The 19,978-nt window shown below is 33.9% G+C and overlaps 1 protein-coding gene across 2 annotated transcripts; it reads right to left on the bottom strand.

The window, feature by feature from the left end:
• Positions 1-7,992: 7,992 nt before the first annotated feature.
• On the bottom strand, positions 7,993-19,926 carry LOC133182046 (spermatogenesis-defective protein 39 homolog). 2 transcript variants are annotated; one of them, XM_061316754.1, is made up of 19 exons: positions 19,890-19,926; positions 18,890-18,970; positions 18,235-18,367; positions 17,683-17,784; positions 17,083-17,211; positions 16,776-16,855; positions 16,550-16,609; positions 16,208-16,300; positions 15,905-16,041; positions 15,315-15,342; positions 15,055-15,128; positions 14,357-14,447; positions 13,895-14,026; positions 12,605-12,646; positions 12,398-12,487; positions 11,519-11,605; positions 11,220-11,309; positions 9,119-9,223; positions 7,993-8,757 (listed from the first exon to the last, which is right to left on the bottom strand). In XM_061316754.1, exons 1-19 carry the CDS (start codon positions 19,911-19,913, stop codon positions 8,737-8,739), a joined length of 1,599 nt encoding a protein of 532 aa, XP_061172738.1. In that variant the 5' UTR covers positions 19,914-19,926; the 3' UTR covers positions 7,993-8,736. The 2 variants fall into 2 exon arrangements, with proteins under 2 accessions (XP_061172738.1, XP_061172739.1); XM_061316755.1 differs by lacking the exon at positions 17,683-17,784.
• Positions 19,927-19,978: the final 52 nt, after the last annotated feature.

Here is a 19,978-nt window from a genome sequence, read left to right as displayed (position 1 = left end):
GAAGGCAATCATCAATTTACTTCAACTTCATCGATATTGAAAAAGCATTTTATTGCATATTGAATCTCAGGTGAGATCGGCAACATGATAAAGTCACTGTGCGGAGACTGATGAACAAATAATACCTGAAATAACTGACAAAATCATTTGCTGTGAAAACTGGGGTTAAACAAGGTAGGCTCCTCTCATCTACACTGTTTCTGATAGCTATATACTTGGTAACAAGACAATCTTTTGATAGAAGAGCAAGAGGAACAAGTTCTAAGGTTTGAGATCAATAAAAACAAACGTACAAACTTTAATGTAGGTTATGACAAAGAAAGGAGTAACATTCGAAAAATATATTGGACAATTCAACAAATTTACTCACCTTGGTAGTACTGAGTATCATGAGGGAAAAACGGATACTACTGACAAAGACGTTGAAACCAGACTAAGCAAGGAAATATAGGCTTTTGCAATACTAAGTCCAGCCTGGAAATCAACCGCATCATCAAAGAACATCAAAATTAGAACGCTTATTAACGCTGAAGTGAAATCCGTCTTTTTTAAGGTACAGAAACTTGAGATATAAAAATATCATTCAAGAGAAAATTCAATCACTATGATCATTATGGAAAGATTATAATACAGCATTTCTTCCGTAGGTGAAAATTGCTATACTGCAAATTATCCGGGGGAAGTTTTTCTTTACAGCAAATCTTCCCCGTGGAATTTCTGAAGGGGAGAATCTTTGCTATAGAACACCCTGACGTACGCCGAAACTTAGTCGGGCGTATTTTGCATTTCATGAAGCGGATAAATCTAGTTGTTTTCTGACTAAAGTCCTTGAAAACGTGCAGCATTGCTCATGCGCAAAACCCAATAATCGTGACCATCATTATGCACCTGCAATCGACGATTCGGGAGCATATAGTTTTGGTTTGTCTGTTAATTTGCTTGTCTCTTTGTCCGCGAAAACTTCGACCTTATCCGTAACTTTTGAATGGTTGGTGCTAGGGCTTTCATATTCCCTTGACAAGACATTTCTTCGAGTACCAACATTTTGATCTGATCTCTGACCTTGAAGTTTGACCTACTTTTGCAAAAATTTTCTAAAGATTAACCTTTGCCATAACTTTTGAGTGGTTGGTGCTAGGGCTTTTATATTTCACATGTATATTTCATGCGACCAGACCTTTCTTTGGATAGCAACACTTTTGACCTTTTGATCTTAGACCTTGGAGTTTCACCTACTTTTGAAAAACTTCAACCCGGTCAAACCTTTTGAATAGTTGGTGCTAGGGCTTTCATATATCAAATGTATATTCCTTTTGACAAGACCTTCCTTTGGTTACCAAAATTTTACCTCCTGACCTTGACCTTTGAAATTTAGGTTGTACATTTGTAAAAACTTTAACCTTACCTATAACTTTTAAACGGTTGCTTCTAGACCCTTCGTATTTCACTTATGTATTTCTTGTGACAAGACCTTTCCTTTGGTAGCAATATTTTTGACATCACGTCCTTTACCTTGGAGTATAACTTACTTTTGAAATATTTAAACCCTTGCCATATTTTCTGAATGGTTGGTCTAGGACTTTCATATATGACATGTGTATTTCTTGTGACAATCAGGCCCGTAGGAAGCAATTTCAGTTGGGGGGGGGGGGGGGCACAGCCATACATTTTCAGTTGAGGGGGCACTATCAACTACCAAAAATTTCTTGACAAGCAAAAAAAAAAAAAAAAACGGGCCTGAGGATTGTCAGAACTTGAGAGATAGTGATCGAATGAATCCTTAGTAAGGCATTTCTTACGAAGAAAATTAAAATAAGTTATGTAAATACTGTCAATTACGTTCCGTTAGCCCCCCCCCTTTCAATACTAGTACCCTCACAATATGTAGGTTTAAAAAATGCATCGTTGTGTTGAAAAAAAAAACTCCCCAAAACTGTCAATTTCCTTAAAGAATGATTGTATCGATTTCATATAAGTAAAGTCGAAATATTTTATAGTTACGCCCAAATTTACGCCTAAAACCACAAGTAAAAATTTTGGGCCAAAGAAAATGCAAATATTCACGCTAGTCCCGAATTTACGTAGAGTTACGACTTTTATGAAACGGATCTAAATGGTTCTATATGACAAAAACTTCGTAAAATGTCCTAACCTATGTACAATTCAGAAATTCATCTTTACAGAGTAACAACTTCTTAGACATTCCAGAATTCTTCCTCCAGGCACTGACAAAACGAAAACTAACATTGTAGTCCATCATTATATATATACATATTCAAGACCATTTGAACAATAAATGTAGGGTAATTTGAATTCTTCTTTCTTGTCTTTAGATGGCGTAACTGAAAAATAAATGATTGTATTGGCAGATCCAGCGGAGGTGGGGGAGTGGGGGTCAGTTTTTCTTTTCACTTTTGTAAAAAAAATCTCAGTAATGAGATAGTCTATAATCCCCATCCTCTCCCCCTACCTCTATTCAACCCCCCTCCCCCCCAAAAAAAAACAACGGAAAATAAATCCCTGTGTCTGCCCTTGGAATGTGCATATACAATAGTGCACGGCACATTAAATATAAAGACAATCTTACAAATCTCCGCTGGTTAATATTTCTTGTTAAGAAAACTGCGTTATATGAACTTATAAATTTTGTGAAATCGTGACTATTTGACTACTGATTGCTTGCAATCTTTCAAATCAGATTTGTTTATAGGTCCCAATGCAAGAACTTCGCAATATTGTCACCTTGAATATCTACTTTTGTGGATCTACTGCTATTTTTGTCAATCTCTGAGACTCCTAATAATTTTATTGCATTTTGAATTAGACTGCTTTTCAGACCGAATAAACCAAATTATTTCAAATGTTTCATGCATAAAACTACTTCGACTATAAACAGATATATTTGTTAAATATCAAAACAAGATTGCAGTTATCATATATTCATTACTGACATGCACGGATCTAGAGGATGGGGGTGTCTCTCCCCTTTGAATTTAAGAATTATTACATTTCTATGTAAAAAGAAGAAAAAAAATGTCCTTGGACACCCCCTCCCCCCCCCCCCCCCCCACAAAAAAAAAAAAAAAAACACGTTGTCCTTATTTTCAAAAATCGTGAATGCCCTTTACCCTTTAAGAATGGGCCATCTAAGCTAAAGACGAACAGTTGCACTTCTGTTCTTGAGAGTTTTCTGGAGATTTTTTTTTCGCTGTGCATATACAGTGTTATACACATATTGCTATTTCAAACTTTGACCCTATTTTAACACTGCCTTAGCCTTATGTTCATTATTGGAGTGACTATATCGGGATGCTAGTATATCAACATAACTAGGTATCACCAAGCTGTTCTTCAGAAATAGATTTAAATATTTATATTCCTGCATGTATTCCGTTTTCGTACGTTGTCGGCCGTGGTCAAGGGGAACGAAAATAATGAATTTCATGGCCTACTCTGACCCCAGGGTCTGGGGTTCCGGAGTTAGGACGGACCTCTATTGATCATTTACCTTCTCTACTCCTGGGCATCCAGCAGGCAAACCAAGAACAAAGTTATAATTGGTAAGGGTGCCCTACCAGTTTTGTGGAATTCATGACCACTGGGCAAGGGGTTCTGGTGCTAGTATGGGGATCTTTTGATCATGTGGAGAAAATACATTTATACTTTTAAGATATTTTTCTATCTTGATGATTCATTTATTTTGTTAAGAAAAATAGAGTACTGGAAAACTTTATTTAAGCATACAACCCCCTATAAATCCACCTCAAGCCAACACCTTCCCATTCCAAACCTCCACACTTTTTTTATTAGCTCACCTGAGCTGAAAGCTCATGTGAGATTTTCGTTGGAATCTATCTGTTAACTTTTCACATTTTACACTTCTCCATAACCACTAGACCTTTTCTGATCACATTTTGTCTGTCGTCCGTCTGTCTAGCTGTCCGTCTGTAAATTTTTCACATTTTCGACTTCTTCTCCAGAACCACTAGACCAATTTTGACCAAACTTGCCAAAAAGCATCTTTGGGTAAAGGGGATTCAAGTTTGTTCAAATGAAGGACCATACCCTCTTGAAAGGGAAAATAATCAAGAAAAGGCAAAAATAGTGTGGGTGTCTTAACAATTTTTCTTCTCCAGAACCACTGGGCCAGAAAAGATGAAACAAATGTGAAAGCTTTCAGACATAGTATAGATTCAGATTTGTTGAAATCATAGCCCCAGGGGGTAGGGTGGGGCTACAATAGAAGATCAAAGTTTAACACTGGAATATGTAGGGGGAAAAATATTTTTAAAAATTCTTCGCAAGAACAGCAAGGCCAATTAATAATCTTAATATGCAAGCATTCTCAAGTGGTGTAGATTTATGTTTGTTCAAATCATGGCTTTAGGAGGTAGGGTGGGACCACAATAGATTACAGTTTTACAAGGGTATATGTAGGAATTTAAAAAAATCTTCTCAATAACAACATGGCCATGATAAGTCATGTTGATACTTGAGAAAATGGGAGTATCTGAGTACCTCAGCAAAGAATTAAAATATGTGCACACCCCTCAATCCCGAAAATAAAACACAGATTATAATTATTTGAAACAGTTCTTTCATTATATAATTGAACATTCTGTATCAGAGGTTGGAGTCTATGCAAAATATTGAAGAACAGCTTAAAGTTTTGGCCATTTTTTGAGGAAATTATCAAGATTTGAGGATAATGATGCAATTCATGAGGTCATAATACATGGACTAGCTTTAAAATTACATACCTTAATTTTTAATAGATATGCAGCCACCAAGGGTCTTCCAAAATTGGTAATTTCATGGCCCCTGAGTCAAGGGTTCTGGTATTTGGACAAGGCTCTAATACCCAGGAGCAGAGAAAAGGCACTTTTACTTAAACATTTACATTATTGCATTTAGTGTGTTTGCTTAATACTCAAGGGCAGAGGAGAAGATTTTCAAAGTATTATAAGCATTTCTGCTATTTACTCAATACAGCCTTGTCCAAATACCAGAACCCTTGACTCAGGGGCCTTAAAATTACCAATTTTGGAAGAGGCAATCTTCCTCATCATGACTATGCATTTAGATTGTTTACTTAATACCCCAGAGCAAAAGAACATTAATTTATTTTCAGTATGTATTAAATACCCCCCTCCACGGAACCCCTAACCAACGGGCCACATCCATCACAAATTTGGAAGAGGCACCCTTCTTCATCATAATTATGCATTTAGTTTGTTTCCTTAATACCAAGGAGCAGAGGAGAAGATTTTCAAAGAATTAATGCATTTTCACTATATAATCATTAGAGCCCAGCCCTAAGACCAGAACTCCTGACCCAGGGGTCATGAAATTCAATATTTTGGAAGAGGCATCTGTCTCAATCATAACTATGCATTTAGTTTGTTTCATTAATACCCAGGAGCAGAGGAGAAGATTTTTAAAGAATTTATGGATTTTCACTATACAATAACTAGAGCCCTGTCCTAACACCAGAACCCCTGACCCAGGGGCCATGAAATTCAAAATTTTGGAAAAGGCACTCTTCCTCATCAAAACTATGTACTTAGTTGGAAGAGGCATCTGTCCCAATCATAACTATGCATTTAGTTTGTTTCATTAATACCCAGGAGCAAAGGAGAAGATTTTCAAAGAGTTAATGCATTTTCACTCTATAACCATTAGAGGCCTGCCCTAACACCAGAACCCCCGACCCAGGGGCCATGAAATTCACAATTTTGGAAGAGGCATCCTTCTTCATCACAACTATGCATTTAGTTTGTTTCATTAATACACAGGAGCAGAGGAGAAGATTTTCAAAGAATTAAAGCATTTTCATTATATAATCATTAGAGCTCCACCTAACACCAGAACCCCTGACCCAGGGGCCATGAAATTCACAATTTTGGAAGAGCACCCTTCCTCATCATAACTGTGAATTTAATTTGTTTCCTTAATACCCAGGAGCAAAGGAGAAGATTTTTAAAAGAAATAATGCAATTTCACTATATGTTCAACAGAGGCCCCACCCTTGCACCAGAACCCCTGACCCAGGGGCCATGAATTTCACAATTTTGGTAGAGAACTCAATGCTTATTACAATCATGCCAGCAGTTTGATTGCTTGATGTCCAGGAGTAAAAAAGAAGATTTTTAAAGATTGCATTAATTTTTATGGTTTTAGCCCCACCCCTCAGGGCCCTGGGGGGCAGGAGCCATGAATTTTACAACTTATGTACCTTTTCACTCATAGATGCTATATGCCAAAATTGGTTGAAATTGGTTCAGTGGCTCCAGAGCAGAAGCTGAAAATGTATAAATGCTAACACTCGACGCACAATGACGGACAAAAAAAAATAGCAATAGGTCACCTGAGTAAACTCAGGTGATCTTAAAATCAGCATAAAAATACTATATCATAAATATCAAATTAATTTTAAATCTTTACATCAAGTTAATTTTGAAAATTATGGCTAGCTAATAGAACTATTTTAATTTGACAATGCTATCAACTGCAATTAAGAAGCAAGTAATCTCAAATTGTGTAGATATTTTGTTCAAATCATGGGCCCTGGGTGTACAGTGGGATCAAAATGGGGGAAGCTGAAAGCTCAAGTGAGCTTTTCTGATCATTCCTTGTCCTGAAGTTACTCAGGTGACCTAAAAAGAAATCAAGTGTATTCTAATATTATTTAATGATCAGTGCAATATGTGAGACTGTTCTCAAGATGAAATGACATTGTGAGGGGATGCTCTGCTGGGGGGGGAGGGGGGGGGCTTGTTAGTCAAATAGTGACAAAGATGGTAAATAAAAGACATCATTATTAATAATCAGGAAAAGGAATGTTCCATAAATTTAAAGGACTACCAACACAATGAGAGGATTTGTTTTTAATCAAATAACAATTTGAATAAATTTGAATAAATAAATAAAAAATATCAATGTATTCTCTATATTTGTTAGCGATTTCAACACTGCATGCAGCAGTAGATATCAGGAAGCTTAAGATATCTATAATTAAGATATATACCATATGGGAACATACAGTATGTAATAATATACAAAAGATACAAGAAGTCTAAGGGCCTTAACAGTCACCTGAGTATAAAATAACAGTTAACAACACTGTAAAGGATCCACACAAGTATAAACAAAGATAAATTGAAGATGAATATGTTTGCAAAATACCAAGCAGCATGGAAGAAGATTTTCAAAGAAATACTGCATTTTCACTATATAAACAATAGAGCCCCAACCTAACACCAGCTCCCCTGACCCAGAGACCATGAATTTAACAAATTTAGAAGAGGCACCTTGCTCATAATAACCATGCGATGTTAGTCTGATAAATACTCAGGGGCAAAGAAAATTTTAAGAGAATTTATGCATTTTCACTATATAATCAATAGAGCCCAGCCCTGGCACCAGAACCCCTGACCCAGGAGCATGAATCTCACAATTTTGGAAGAGGCACCCCTGCTCATCATAACCATGCACTTAGTCTGTTTACTTAATACCCAGGACTAAAAAAGAAGTTTTGAAAGAAATAATGCGTTTTCACCCGATTATCATAAAGGCCCATCCAAATACCAGAGCCCCTGACCAAGGAGCCATGAATTCCGTAATTCAATTTAAAGGACTCATTGCTTGTCATAATCATGCCAACAGTTTGACTGCTTGATGTCAAGGAGAAGATTTTTGGAAAATTGTATTAATTTTTATGGTTTTGGCCCCATCCCTCATACCCCAGGGGCACTGGGACCACAAAGTTAACAATTTTGGTTCCCCTTGACCCATAAATGCTACATATATATACACTGTACTAAAATTGGTTAGAATTGGTTAAACGGTTCATAAGAAGATGATGAAAATGTTAAAAAGTTTATGACCGACACACGATGGACAATGCATGATGTACACAGCATGATGATGGACGACAACAGATAGCAGTAGGTCATCTGAGTGACTCGGGTGATCTAATAAATTGACAAACTGTTTAAATTACTCCTTAGTCTTATTCATGTTTAAAGTTCATATATAGACAATTACAGTGTATCAAATATCATCCCACAAGGTAGAAAGTACATTTCTATTTATATATGCCAGTATTTAAAACAAACTTATTGTGGCTAGTACTCACTAGTAGCTAATGATTCTTTTATAGAAGAACTTGACAAATTGCTACTATTTAGCATGTACATTTGGCAGAAATTGATTTTCAACATGATTTAGTACATTTCTAAATGTATATATATATTAATGTTTATGTATGGTGATGTATTTGATTTAGTGGAAGCTGGTTCCTGACAAAGGCGCTCAAGAGAATACACACCCACATGTAATACATTTACAGTATAAACATTTGATGAAGATTTTCAAAGAGTCTCCCACACAAATCACAAATTTACTAACTTTTAACCATTTTTATCATCTCTGTCTTCATTTGTTGGCAAACAACTCTAGATATAGAATAAATAGTGGACATTCTAACTTTTAACCATTTTTATCATCTCTGTCTTCATTTGTTGGCAAACAACTCTAGATATAGAATAAATAGTGGACATTCTGCTCTTTGTAAAGGTTGTATTACCAATCAAAATTTTAGTCTGTTTGTCCACTGGCTGCCCAAAGTTTGACCACTAGATCAAGTCTAGCAAATCAAACATTATTGTTATAAAATCTGTGTTCTCTCATGAACAAATATCACAGCTACAGGATAGACACCATCAATCTGTCTCTTCATGTTTTCCACTTGATTGTCTTAAATATAAAGAAAAAGGAATTTTATTTGGAATTTTTCATTAATGTCATAAACATCATACTGTATACTAGTAGATCAAGAGTGTAAATGAAAACACCATTTTGTAATACCACACATATCAATAATAGAACACTTTAGTCACTGTGTCCACTTAACCCAGAACTTACGGTAAACCTTTTACTCGCCATCGAGAAAACGTGAAGATATACAGGCAAGATACATGTAAGATAGAAAAACTTTAACAGCAGACAAAATGATAGTTGGTCAGCAATATAAAAAACTACAATGTTAACTGAATAAAAGTGAGATATATGGAAATGATCGAAAAATTTTATTTTTCTTGGATGCTGCAAGACTTACCGAGGAACGAAGAGCATCCTGTGCCATCTTCACTCCCTGGGACCCTGGTGGTAATTTACTAGCATATGCCTGTAGTTCAGCACGATCTCGTAAACTTACCAAAGTCTACACAGGAAAAAAATTTTAAACTTTGATTTATTACTGCATGTCAAATTCTGTTTTCCATAATTAACCCAATAACAAGTCCAATATACGCTTCAGCTTGGTTTTATGTGGGTCATTCAAAAAATTAGACATTTAAAAAATTTTTTTTTACTCAACTTCAAATAGGAATATTTTAGCAATAAATCCAAATTAGTTGGGTTAAAAAATTCAAATATATCATGCTATATTTCAGATTTATTTACAATTTAAATTTGTAAAAATGGGGTCATGGAGCAAGTCAAAATTAAGTATAGTAATCACAATACATGCACTTTATAATGTCAATTTAGTTTTACATCTGTAAAATGGCATTAGAACAAAATTTAAACACTCAAATTGAGTATGGTTAGACCAATTTTTATGACAAATTTAGATGTTATATATTGCTTTGCTGAACAGAAATTTTCTTGCAGAAGACAGGTAGTTCTCATTGAAAGGGTTAAAAAAATGACTTCGCAGGACGCAATAGAATTTTATGTTGCACTTGGGGAAAAGCCATAATAAACTCAGAAAAAGCTATAGGAAGCAGAAAACATCAAAAGTTAGCTGTCCTTATGCGCATAAATGTCATGGGAATTTATTTTGAGTTTTAGGGACTCTGTATTGGTTGATGGACGACCTCCAAGGAAATGGATTATCATTTATATGTAACAAAAGAATATACAGTTTAAGAACAATTTATTACTGAACATTCCATATTGGACACTGAGGACTGACAAGGTTTACAGCTAAACAATAAACTTTCAGCTAAATAAACACTGAAAAGCATATACACCCCAAGCAGAAAAAATCTCTTAAAACCGTTAATTATGTATTGGAAAGGGTTGTGTGCTTAACCATTGTGAAAGCAGGTTACATGGTAAAAAAAATTGAAGGCATTAATGAACTATTTTGAGATTTGAATTATTGTCAGCAACTATAAGTGTAAAGTGGTCGAGAAATCTTTTTAATGAATGGGTAAGGCACTACAGACTGTGTGTGAAATGAAGAGGTTGAATATTTTCATAATGTTGTGTTTTTGACATTGATAAGATTGCTCCCTGGTGACAAAACATAATGTAATAACATGGGTTCCATTTGGTCAAATGGAATGAAACTGCACGTACAAAAAAAAAATACAGTATAATGGGTATTTTCTGTGGTTGGAAATTTTTGTGAATTGACCCCTGAAAGGTAGTAAATTATTAATTTCTGCATTTTTAATTTCTTCATTTGCATTATACCACAAAAATTTATGGGATATGGATACCAGATTCTAAGGATTTGGCAAAACACTGCCATGTTTTACATAGTATTAAATTCATTTAATAACACGTTGACCCAACATACCCGGTACATTAAACTGATACTAAACTCTACCATCTATAAGTAAGTCTTAATAAATTATTTTCAAATCCCTTTCATTTCATACATCTGCATGGCTTAATATGCATATTTCTTTTAGAATATAGAGTAAGGAGTTTTGAAATAACATTAAATCAGTTGACTGACATAAGCACCACTTGCATGTACAGAATTTCTGAATTAATATTTAAGGAATATTTTGCGACTGTAATTTCTGCAGATCTCTATCTGCAAAATTTCGCAACAAATGGACAATAGCAAAAATACCTGTTATACAGTAAATGTTTTTACATACCACAATGTGTTGATCTTAAATTTCTTTAAAATAATATAATGAAGAACGAAATTTTCTGTATATTTTTTTGAATGACCCTTGTATATGCAATTATACCAATCCAATATTGGTCTGTTTTAATGCAAAGTTTTTTAAGGACTCTTCTAAATTTGAATGATATTTATTTGCCTGGGGTACATTTTTTCTAGCTATATCAAATTCAATGAAAAAAATAAGCTAATCAGTCTGAAGCCCTTGTCAGAAAATAAAAAATTATATAAATGATTTTTTTTCCATCTTCTATTTCATTTTTTATTTTATAATTCATTGAATTCTCACCTCCACCACCACCTCATGACATTTGTATTTCCTGGCCAGATTGAATCGTTTCTCGGAGCCATCTATCATTCTCAGATACTTTGACAATATCTAAGGAAAACAAAATGATCAATAAACATGAAATAAAGGGACTGAATTACCTTCACAATGATATTCACTAATGCAATATCATAGCATCTCTTTGCAGAATATCCTTATTCTAGAAAATTTTATATTTTCATCCCTCTGAGCACTACTGTATATCTACCACCATTAATTGATTTCAAAGTATAATATTTAAGGGGGAATAATTCACTCACCTCTTCCGGAGCTGATGTCTTATGTAAGATTTCACAGACTTTGTCAAAACCAATCACTGATACATTTTTAGTGCTACCAAACCAGCCCTATTAATGGGAAATACATGTAAGTCAAACTGAAAATGTGTTTTCAAAAAAAAAGTTGTGGTGATACATAAAGTACCTGTAAAATATCTAAGTTTTATACCTACAATGCATTCCACTCCTTAAATTTTGAATATCCAAACACATGATTTAAAGAACCTGCTATAAAATAAGTTATTGCAGCTAACATGTATCTAATGATAACTAGGCAGTTCCATGCATGATCTACAGAGGAAAGGTTGGGGGGTGGGGGGGGGGGGGGCAGGTCAGGGATGTCTGTACCCCCCTCACTCATTGGCATTTTCATAGACAATAAATTTATATATTACCAAAAAATGACCTTGGACACCCCCCTAAAAAACAGGAACCCCTGGTAAAATGGTAAGGAGAATCATATGTATTAATGTAGGAAAAAAATTCTGAGTTGGCTATTTTGAGTGGGTGTGGACCCCCCATCCAAAAAAAATTCTTGGATCCTACATGCCATGTACATGTTGAAATCCATGTATTACTTTTTTTTTCTTTGGATTAAGTAACAAAGGAGATAAAGTGATTATTTCAAATTACAACTCTTTAAGAATAGTAGTCATTTCCTACTGTAAAGTCCCTATTCAGTCATGCAAAGGCTTTAAACCCCAAACCTACAATAAACATCTAACTGCAATCAATGTTTTACAACGGATCTCAAAAAGATTTTAATAATAACCTCATCCCTGGAGTAAATGTCAAGGTTACAATCTTTAGTGTGTAGTTCAAAAGTCACTAATGAAACTTTCTGTCAAGGTCATTTCTTACCTTGGCTGTAAGGAGTTCCTCAATGCCTGTCCAGTGCCTTAACCTTGACCTTGCTGACAGAGCAGTCCATATGTACTGTTTGTCTGATAACTAAGACATATACTTATTTAATGTAAGCTGCTATTTTATTTTTTTTTTCTCTTTAAAAGGTTTGATACATCTTTATTTTACACAGTTATTGTGATTAGACTAAAGAAAATAATTTACCTGGTGCTGCTTCTTAATAGCTACAGGGGATGTCAACAGATTCTGCAAATAATAATATATGGTTTTAAATTGATAAAACATCAAAATGTGTGTAAATTTCTTTAAGGTGGCCTGGTACCATGGGTACATGTACTTATAAATTTTAAGTTACACAGAACATGTACCTGAGAACATAAAATTAGAATTGAAAGTGGCTTTAAAACTTGCAGTCTGACATATAACTGCTAACAGTTTATAATACCATATTATAAACCAAACCAGTAATACTGGGGCAGGATCTTGGTACAAACACATGGTGCCAATGTGGAGTGAGAGAAAGTCTTAATCATAAATCGCCCATGGGACGAGACTACGGACTAGTGGTACTTATTTCTATGGTGCTCCTATTTGCCAGAAAATATAGTGCTCCTTAAAACAATCAATCCTAAACAACCTGATATAAGTTAAAAAATATATCATGAAAATTTTGATGTTGCTGTTTTTGCACCCTGCAATGTCTACCTTAAAAAATGTTCAACTAGAAAGAGATAAAATCAGTATCTACAGGGTTTTGTACAGTCTACAGTGCAGATAATACAAAAATCCTTTCTATATTAGCAGCATTTTTTTTTTCCTTATATATCTGGTACCGATAAACGGTACCATTCCCAATGCCAAAAAATATTAATTTTCCCCAATTATGAGACTAAAAATTCCCAGTTAAACTGCCAAGCAACAGACTACGATGACATCGTATTTCTTTTCGTATGAAACATTGTACAAATTGACTGTTTCAATTCCACTTAAATCGAAAGTAGAGATCAGTCGTGGATGGCGGAACCTGTGGTGTAAACAGCGTAGTGTCATACATTTTGACAAATTGAAAGCATGAAAATGCGATAACTAGGGACATTGATATGAAAAACAATAAATAATTGTTGTTTATTCTTTAAAACATGGAGTAATAGGTAATGAAAATGGAATAAATGCAAAATACGTTTCATTTGTTTAAATGACAGAAAATTCTCCTTACTCCTTTGTTCTACTTCGATGCTAATTTTTCCCAATTGAACCGGTACCGGACCCTTTCCCATGGGTAGAAAAAAATTGCTGATTAGCTTTTTTACCTATATTTTATAAGTAGCCTTTTTCATTTATTTTTTGGGAAGAGTTTTACACTAGGAAAATACAGTTAATGTTGGTATAAAAAAAATGACCATGTTTCCAGGGGAAACTGCCTCTATGTGCCACTGTGATGTTGGGTCATGAAAAAACTGTATATCTAGGAAGAATCAAGTAAATTCAGCTCACCTCAGCATCTCTGCCATGGTAGAAGCAGCAATAATACAAGGTTGTTATCAGGGGCATGTTTAGGATGCTGACTTTACGTGGGTGCTGCTTAAATACAGGACTCCCCTGGGCCTCAGCTTTACTGTCAGCATCCTACAGTGAAACACACAATTATCTACATCCATACATGAGTACAAAAGATTGGATTTATTTCTCTTTTTTGTAAACTCTGGCACCCTAATATTCTATTTCAATCAGATTTAAATTTCATCTTAAATTCAATAAGAGTTAGATGAGGCATCTACTGATATTCCTATCTCATAAAAGGTTTCAATTGCCTACAATTATAAAGACCTTGAAGAATTGCATAAGTCGCTTAACTTCTAAGTTTATAATTACAGACTTTAAAATGTAGATATGAATCAAGGTTTTGAGGAAGAAAGCATCCGCATCCTCTTTGTTTAAAATGAGTAGATGACCTACCTCTATTGGCCATTGTCTCTCCAGCAGGGAAGCATGCTGCTCTACTAAATTAGCCTCATGAGTTAAATCAGGATCAGGAAGGAAATGAGCTCTATATAAAAGAAATGTGCACAAATGTAAAACTGTTAATTGAAGAGGTGTTACCCTAATAGACAATGGTATATACTTTGTTAAAGGTAAAATACAAAGGAAAGTATTGATAAGTGGGGTGAATTCAGTTTTACTTTAAAGCACTGGTATAGGGTAAATTTTTTTTTCTGTGATACTTGGCACAGATTAACATGTCATTGAAAAAAAAGAGATTTTGTCATTTATTGTAAAAACTGATAGGAGAAATCAGCATGTGTGTTCTAAATATGGTTTGCATGTCTTTACTTTATAACAGTTTGGGATACATTATCGAGTGTGCATGTACTTATAACTGTGCACATTTGTAGGGGAGAATGATTCTCTCTCCTTACAATAGAACTTTTCTATATAAATTAAAGAAAATCTTTTGTCAGAGGATGGAATTAATTAAAGGCAAATCGTTGTTTAAGTCAATGCAGGAAACATTAGATCTGTCAGTTGTTCTCTTTTAGCAGAGGAGTACTAGTATTTTTCTTCAGATATTACATGTATACAATTATTAAGGTCACAGTAAGAAATAATCTTTTTACAAGAATTTCTTTTACATTTTCTCAAGACAGAACATTTACTTTAAGCATCCTTTCAATGCAGCCATTTTTCCTCTGACATCAGACGTACCCACAGCTTGTTTGTACTTCAGAATCTACACAACAGATAGCTCAGCATCTCATCATCAGGATTGATTCAGAATTCATCAAAAATCAAGATCTTTTCAAGTTGTAAAACAGGATGAATATTAAAATTTGTCTAACTATTTGATATTAAATCTTTAATTTCTTTTCTTTGATTTTATTTAAATTTGCAATTAATAAATCCCTAAGTGTCTTACTGCAGCCTCTTCTGTTCTGTTCAGCATCCTATGGACAAACAATACATTGTTAGACATAAAAGAGAGAATATTTAAAGACACCTTATCACTATTTTTCATGCATCAGTCAATTGTGAAATAGAATATGAAATTCAATTATTGTAGAATAATACTGTGAAAAAGAATAATACATATAGTTTGCCTGTGCAATAAACCATTTATAGCTGTACAGTTGGCAACTACAGTGAAAAAAAATCAAGATTACTTTTCAAGTTCTAAAACATGATGAATTTTAACATTTGTCTGACTATTTGATATCAAATCTTGTCCAATTGATCAATATTAGCATACATGTACATGTCATTTTAACTCAGTTTAACAAATTTATCTTACAGCATGGATTAAATTTAAAATAATAATTTTATTGTTCAATATTTTATCATGTTGCCAAATCCATTAAATCAATAGCCAATAATCAACATTTTAAACCCCAGTCTAAGCACCTTATTTCAACCAAATGTATTTCTTATAAATATCTTAAGTCACCTAACTGTAGATGAGCACCTGCTCCACCAGAGATTAACCTGAGATTTCCTGGTGTCAATACTCACCCAAGGACATCCCCGAGTTCTTTGAAGTCATAATGGGCCCTGAGATAGCTGAGATAATGATTGACAGCTACAGGTCGCCTCTGTAGCTCCAGATTAAACAGTGAGGGTTTGATGGTTTGTTTCAGGAATAAAACCACCTGCAAAGAAATCTATCAATTAGAAAGCACCTGTGCAATCTCTATCATTAAAGCATTAGACCATATTAATTGCAAAATATTAAAAGATTTTATAACCACAATATACAGTGTACAACTGTACATATTGAAATATTTATAGTTCTCACAGGGTCTTTTGGTTACTCACAGCAGTTATAGCATTCCCATCATGTACTTGTATTGCTTTGTCTAAAAGTTGTAGCTTTTCCTCCTTGTAACGAAATATTTCCAAACTATATGGCTGAAATTTTAATAACATCAAAAAGATAATACACAGTACATGTATGCATTCTGCCCATATTAGTGATTAATTTTCTATCCATACATCCTACACATAAACTGCAGAATTCCCATATCTTCAAGTTTTGCAATTGGAATATGAAATCTCTTTTTTAGAATTAGTTTAAAAATTTTAAGTATATTTACAACAAATTGAAGGTCATAATATATGAAAGGTCATCAAATTTCTCCATATTGTAAATACTCTCACCTCTCCTAGTACCATCTTCTTAATGGTCTCTTCTGGTGAAAATTTAAGTTCTTTAGCTTTCTGAAATCATAAATAAATACATGCACATTTTCCTATGGATATCTCTTTTTCCTTTAACATTTTCTTTTGAATACTGAAATTATTAAGACTTCTAAATAATTCAATATCAAACATTACTATGCAACACTGAATCCTACATGCAACTAAGTATGTATAAACAATGTACCCTTAGTGCCCTCTTCAGGTACTGAATTTCTTCCTCCTGATTTCTGGAGCTAGAGTTCGTAGATTTATAACCGGATATTGCTGTAAATTGAAAAAATAAATTTTATACATGGATAAAGTCACAGTGGTATATAATAATAATACTACTAATGTTTTAACTCAAGGGAGATAAATATCTCTCACACGTTGCGCTTTTCCATTTGACAGATATCTGTCTTAAATTACTTTTCTTGTATAAAAGTAAATTCAATTTGAAGAAATGCTTCATTGTACAATATAAAGTATTAAGGGTTTAGGGATACCCTTACCGTCCTCTATACTGACTGCACTAGTGGAGGAACTGAGGGTCTGGAGTTTCTCCTGGGATTTACTGTACTGTACAACAGGAAACGAGGGCTCCTGTGAAGGAGGGGTGAAAGATACTCGAGCTGTCACACCTATACAGATCAAAGACAATTATGACATACATTTAAGAAAAAAAAGGAATTAATTAATTTTTAATTACTTTCTTATTGACTACAGAGTACAGTTTTAATGGTGAATGTACACTTTCAGATAAAAATATCAAGATGCAGTTTTCTTACTAGTATATATGTAAATAGCCAACAAAACAAGCAAACAAACAAAAATATGATGTACAAATGCAAAAGATTTTTTCATAAATTTTAGATACATTAATATACTGATACAGAGAAATTCTCATGCACATACAATTAAATCAAAACTGAAAAGATGAGGGATCCATACACATAAATGGCTCAAATACTCAGTGATTTTGGTCATCTGAATTAATTATAAATTTACATGTACTAAAATATGTTCAGAAATCCTCTTTGCTGATAAAATGATTTACAATGGAGCATGCAAGCTGGGTGAAGCTTGCCCTATTGTGAATGATGCTGGCTTACCAAAGCTTTCACTCTGTGATCTGGAATGTGTCATATAAGGTGGAACATTTCTGGTGCTGGGCACAGTAGAGTACGAGGATTTAGGGAGAGAGGATGCAGTGTCTGATTTGTAAATAAACATAACTTTGAACAATTATTTATATTTGACAGTTTGACTATGTAGTTGATCAAAGCATATATATGATGCATTTGCATGAAAACTGATATACAAGCAATGATGGAGACAGGTCTAGCTGGTAAACTGAGGTAAAAGAACTGTACCATCATGCATTTCAATCATGCCTGGACAATATTGGAAATACATGCATAAATAAAGCAGCATTTCAAAAATAAACCAAAAAGAGAAAACAGGAAAACTAGCTTCACTCATTTAAGTTGCATATAAACATATTATATGTGAGGGACATTTCTTTATTTTCACATCATTTTTTAATATATAGCTAAAAAGTAAAAGATTTCAGGAAATATCAATAGAATTACCAGTAAAGCCATTATTATATACTGTTGACTATTACAGTTTATAAGAAGGTTGTGAATGCTTAATTCTCTCACCACTAATTGCTGAGGATGTTATGGACTTGGATACAGGAGTGTCATCCCAGTTAACTGTATCTACATCCTCCTCATCAAACTGAGACAAGAGTTTCTTGGATTTGGCCAAGTCCTCAGCTGTTTCCACAGTAACCTATAATTAATGAGTTATAAGTATAGATAGATTAAATATGTTTAAGATAATTATAGTGTATGCTCTTAGCAAAAATTACAAAATCAAGAAAACTATAACAATTGGGATGGATAGAAAATGGGCATAAAAATCTTAGAAGGTCTCTTGCTTTGAGATCCAGTTAAACTTTGGTATCTCGAACACTGATATCTCAAATACCATGAATATGTCAAAGTGATTTGGAAGTCCCAATCTCTTATTCTTTAAGCATTTTACCCTGGATATCTCGAATCCTCAGATATCTCAAAGTTTTTTTTTTGGTCCCATCAAGTTCGAGATAATGAGGTTTGACTATAATATAATTCACTTATTATTATATACATGTATATCACAATTCTTGCCAATAAATTGCAATGTACTCATAAAAAAATATTTTTAGGAAACAGAAAAATCAATGACCTATTAGTACCTGTAATCATGCTGTAATGTAAACTGAATTTTTGGAACATAAAACAAACTTGGTACCTGTAGGTAACAACTTACATCATCATCAAAAATGTTGAACTTGCTTTTATTTTTATTGACTGTTGATTTCATCCAGTAATCTTCATCATCTTGTGATTCCTACAAATAGGATATATCTAGAGCATAAAAATTTTTAAACTGAAAGTGTACAGTATATAGGTTTTATGATTACCAACACAGACAACAAATATTTGGTTAATTTCAAGATCACATTGTTACTGTATGTGTACTAAAAAAAGTGGGCTTCATAATTTAGCGGCTCTGGTGCGGACAACAATGAGCTAATTCATGAATACAGTTAATAAATCATTTATAAATACAATACACAATGCAGACATAAGTAGCGCTAATTCATGATTCCTATTACATAATTTGGTTCCATTGACCACCCCTGGAATTGCAGGACGCCAGGGGCAATAAGAACTTGGGTTGTGTCTACAAAAAACAATTATGGAGGGACTGAGGAATGTAATGGTTTGGACATTGGATATCACATATTTATGAAATTACATCAAAAATTGATCATGGGTATCAATCTCACATAGTGTAGAGTCAATTTCACTTAGTGGGTCACAGAAAAACTTGCAGGATTGTGGCATCCAATGTATATATTTGTAATGGTTTGAGCCATGGATATCAGCCTGGATAGCTCAGTTGGTACAGCACCTGACTAGTGATACAGGGATCCAGGGGGTTCGATTCTCAGTCCAGTCATACATTTTCTCCATTTATTAAGATTTACTACATTTTTATCTAACACAATTGTTTGCAATGTAAATTTATATCCCATTTGGGATATTATTATTATTATTACCCAAACAAGCTGAGTGGCGAGAGGCCCCAACCTGATATAGTAAAAAACAACACCCTCAATGAGGGACGTCGTCTGTATGATAAAAAGGTACCTGATGTGCGATATGAACGATGAACACTAATAAACTCTTTAAAGTATAGCATAGAAATTATAACAAACATATGAAAAAGAGATTAGAAAAGCTAGAGATAAACATATATTTACCCGTCTTCTATTTAATGCTGCCATTTGACTTTCCGGATTGAAGCTTCGTAAAAGCGAAAATGAAAGTAGAAAACATTGAAAAAAAAATT

This window comes from Saccostrea echinata, unplaced genomic scaffold (genome assembly GCF_033153115.1).
Source record: "Saccostrea echinata isolate AGI-Se365-2 ecotype Australia unplaced genomic scaffold, CSIRO_AGI_Sech_v1 ptg000009l, whole genome shotgun sequence".
NCBI classification, from domain to species: domain Eukaryota; kingdom Metazoa; phylum Mollusca; class Bivalvia; order Ostreida; family Ostreidae; genus Saccostrea; species Saccostrea echinata.
The sequence above is the reverse complement of the archived record's forward strand: the minus strand, read 5'-3'. Positions and strand labels throughout refer to the sequence as shown.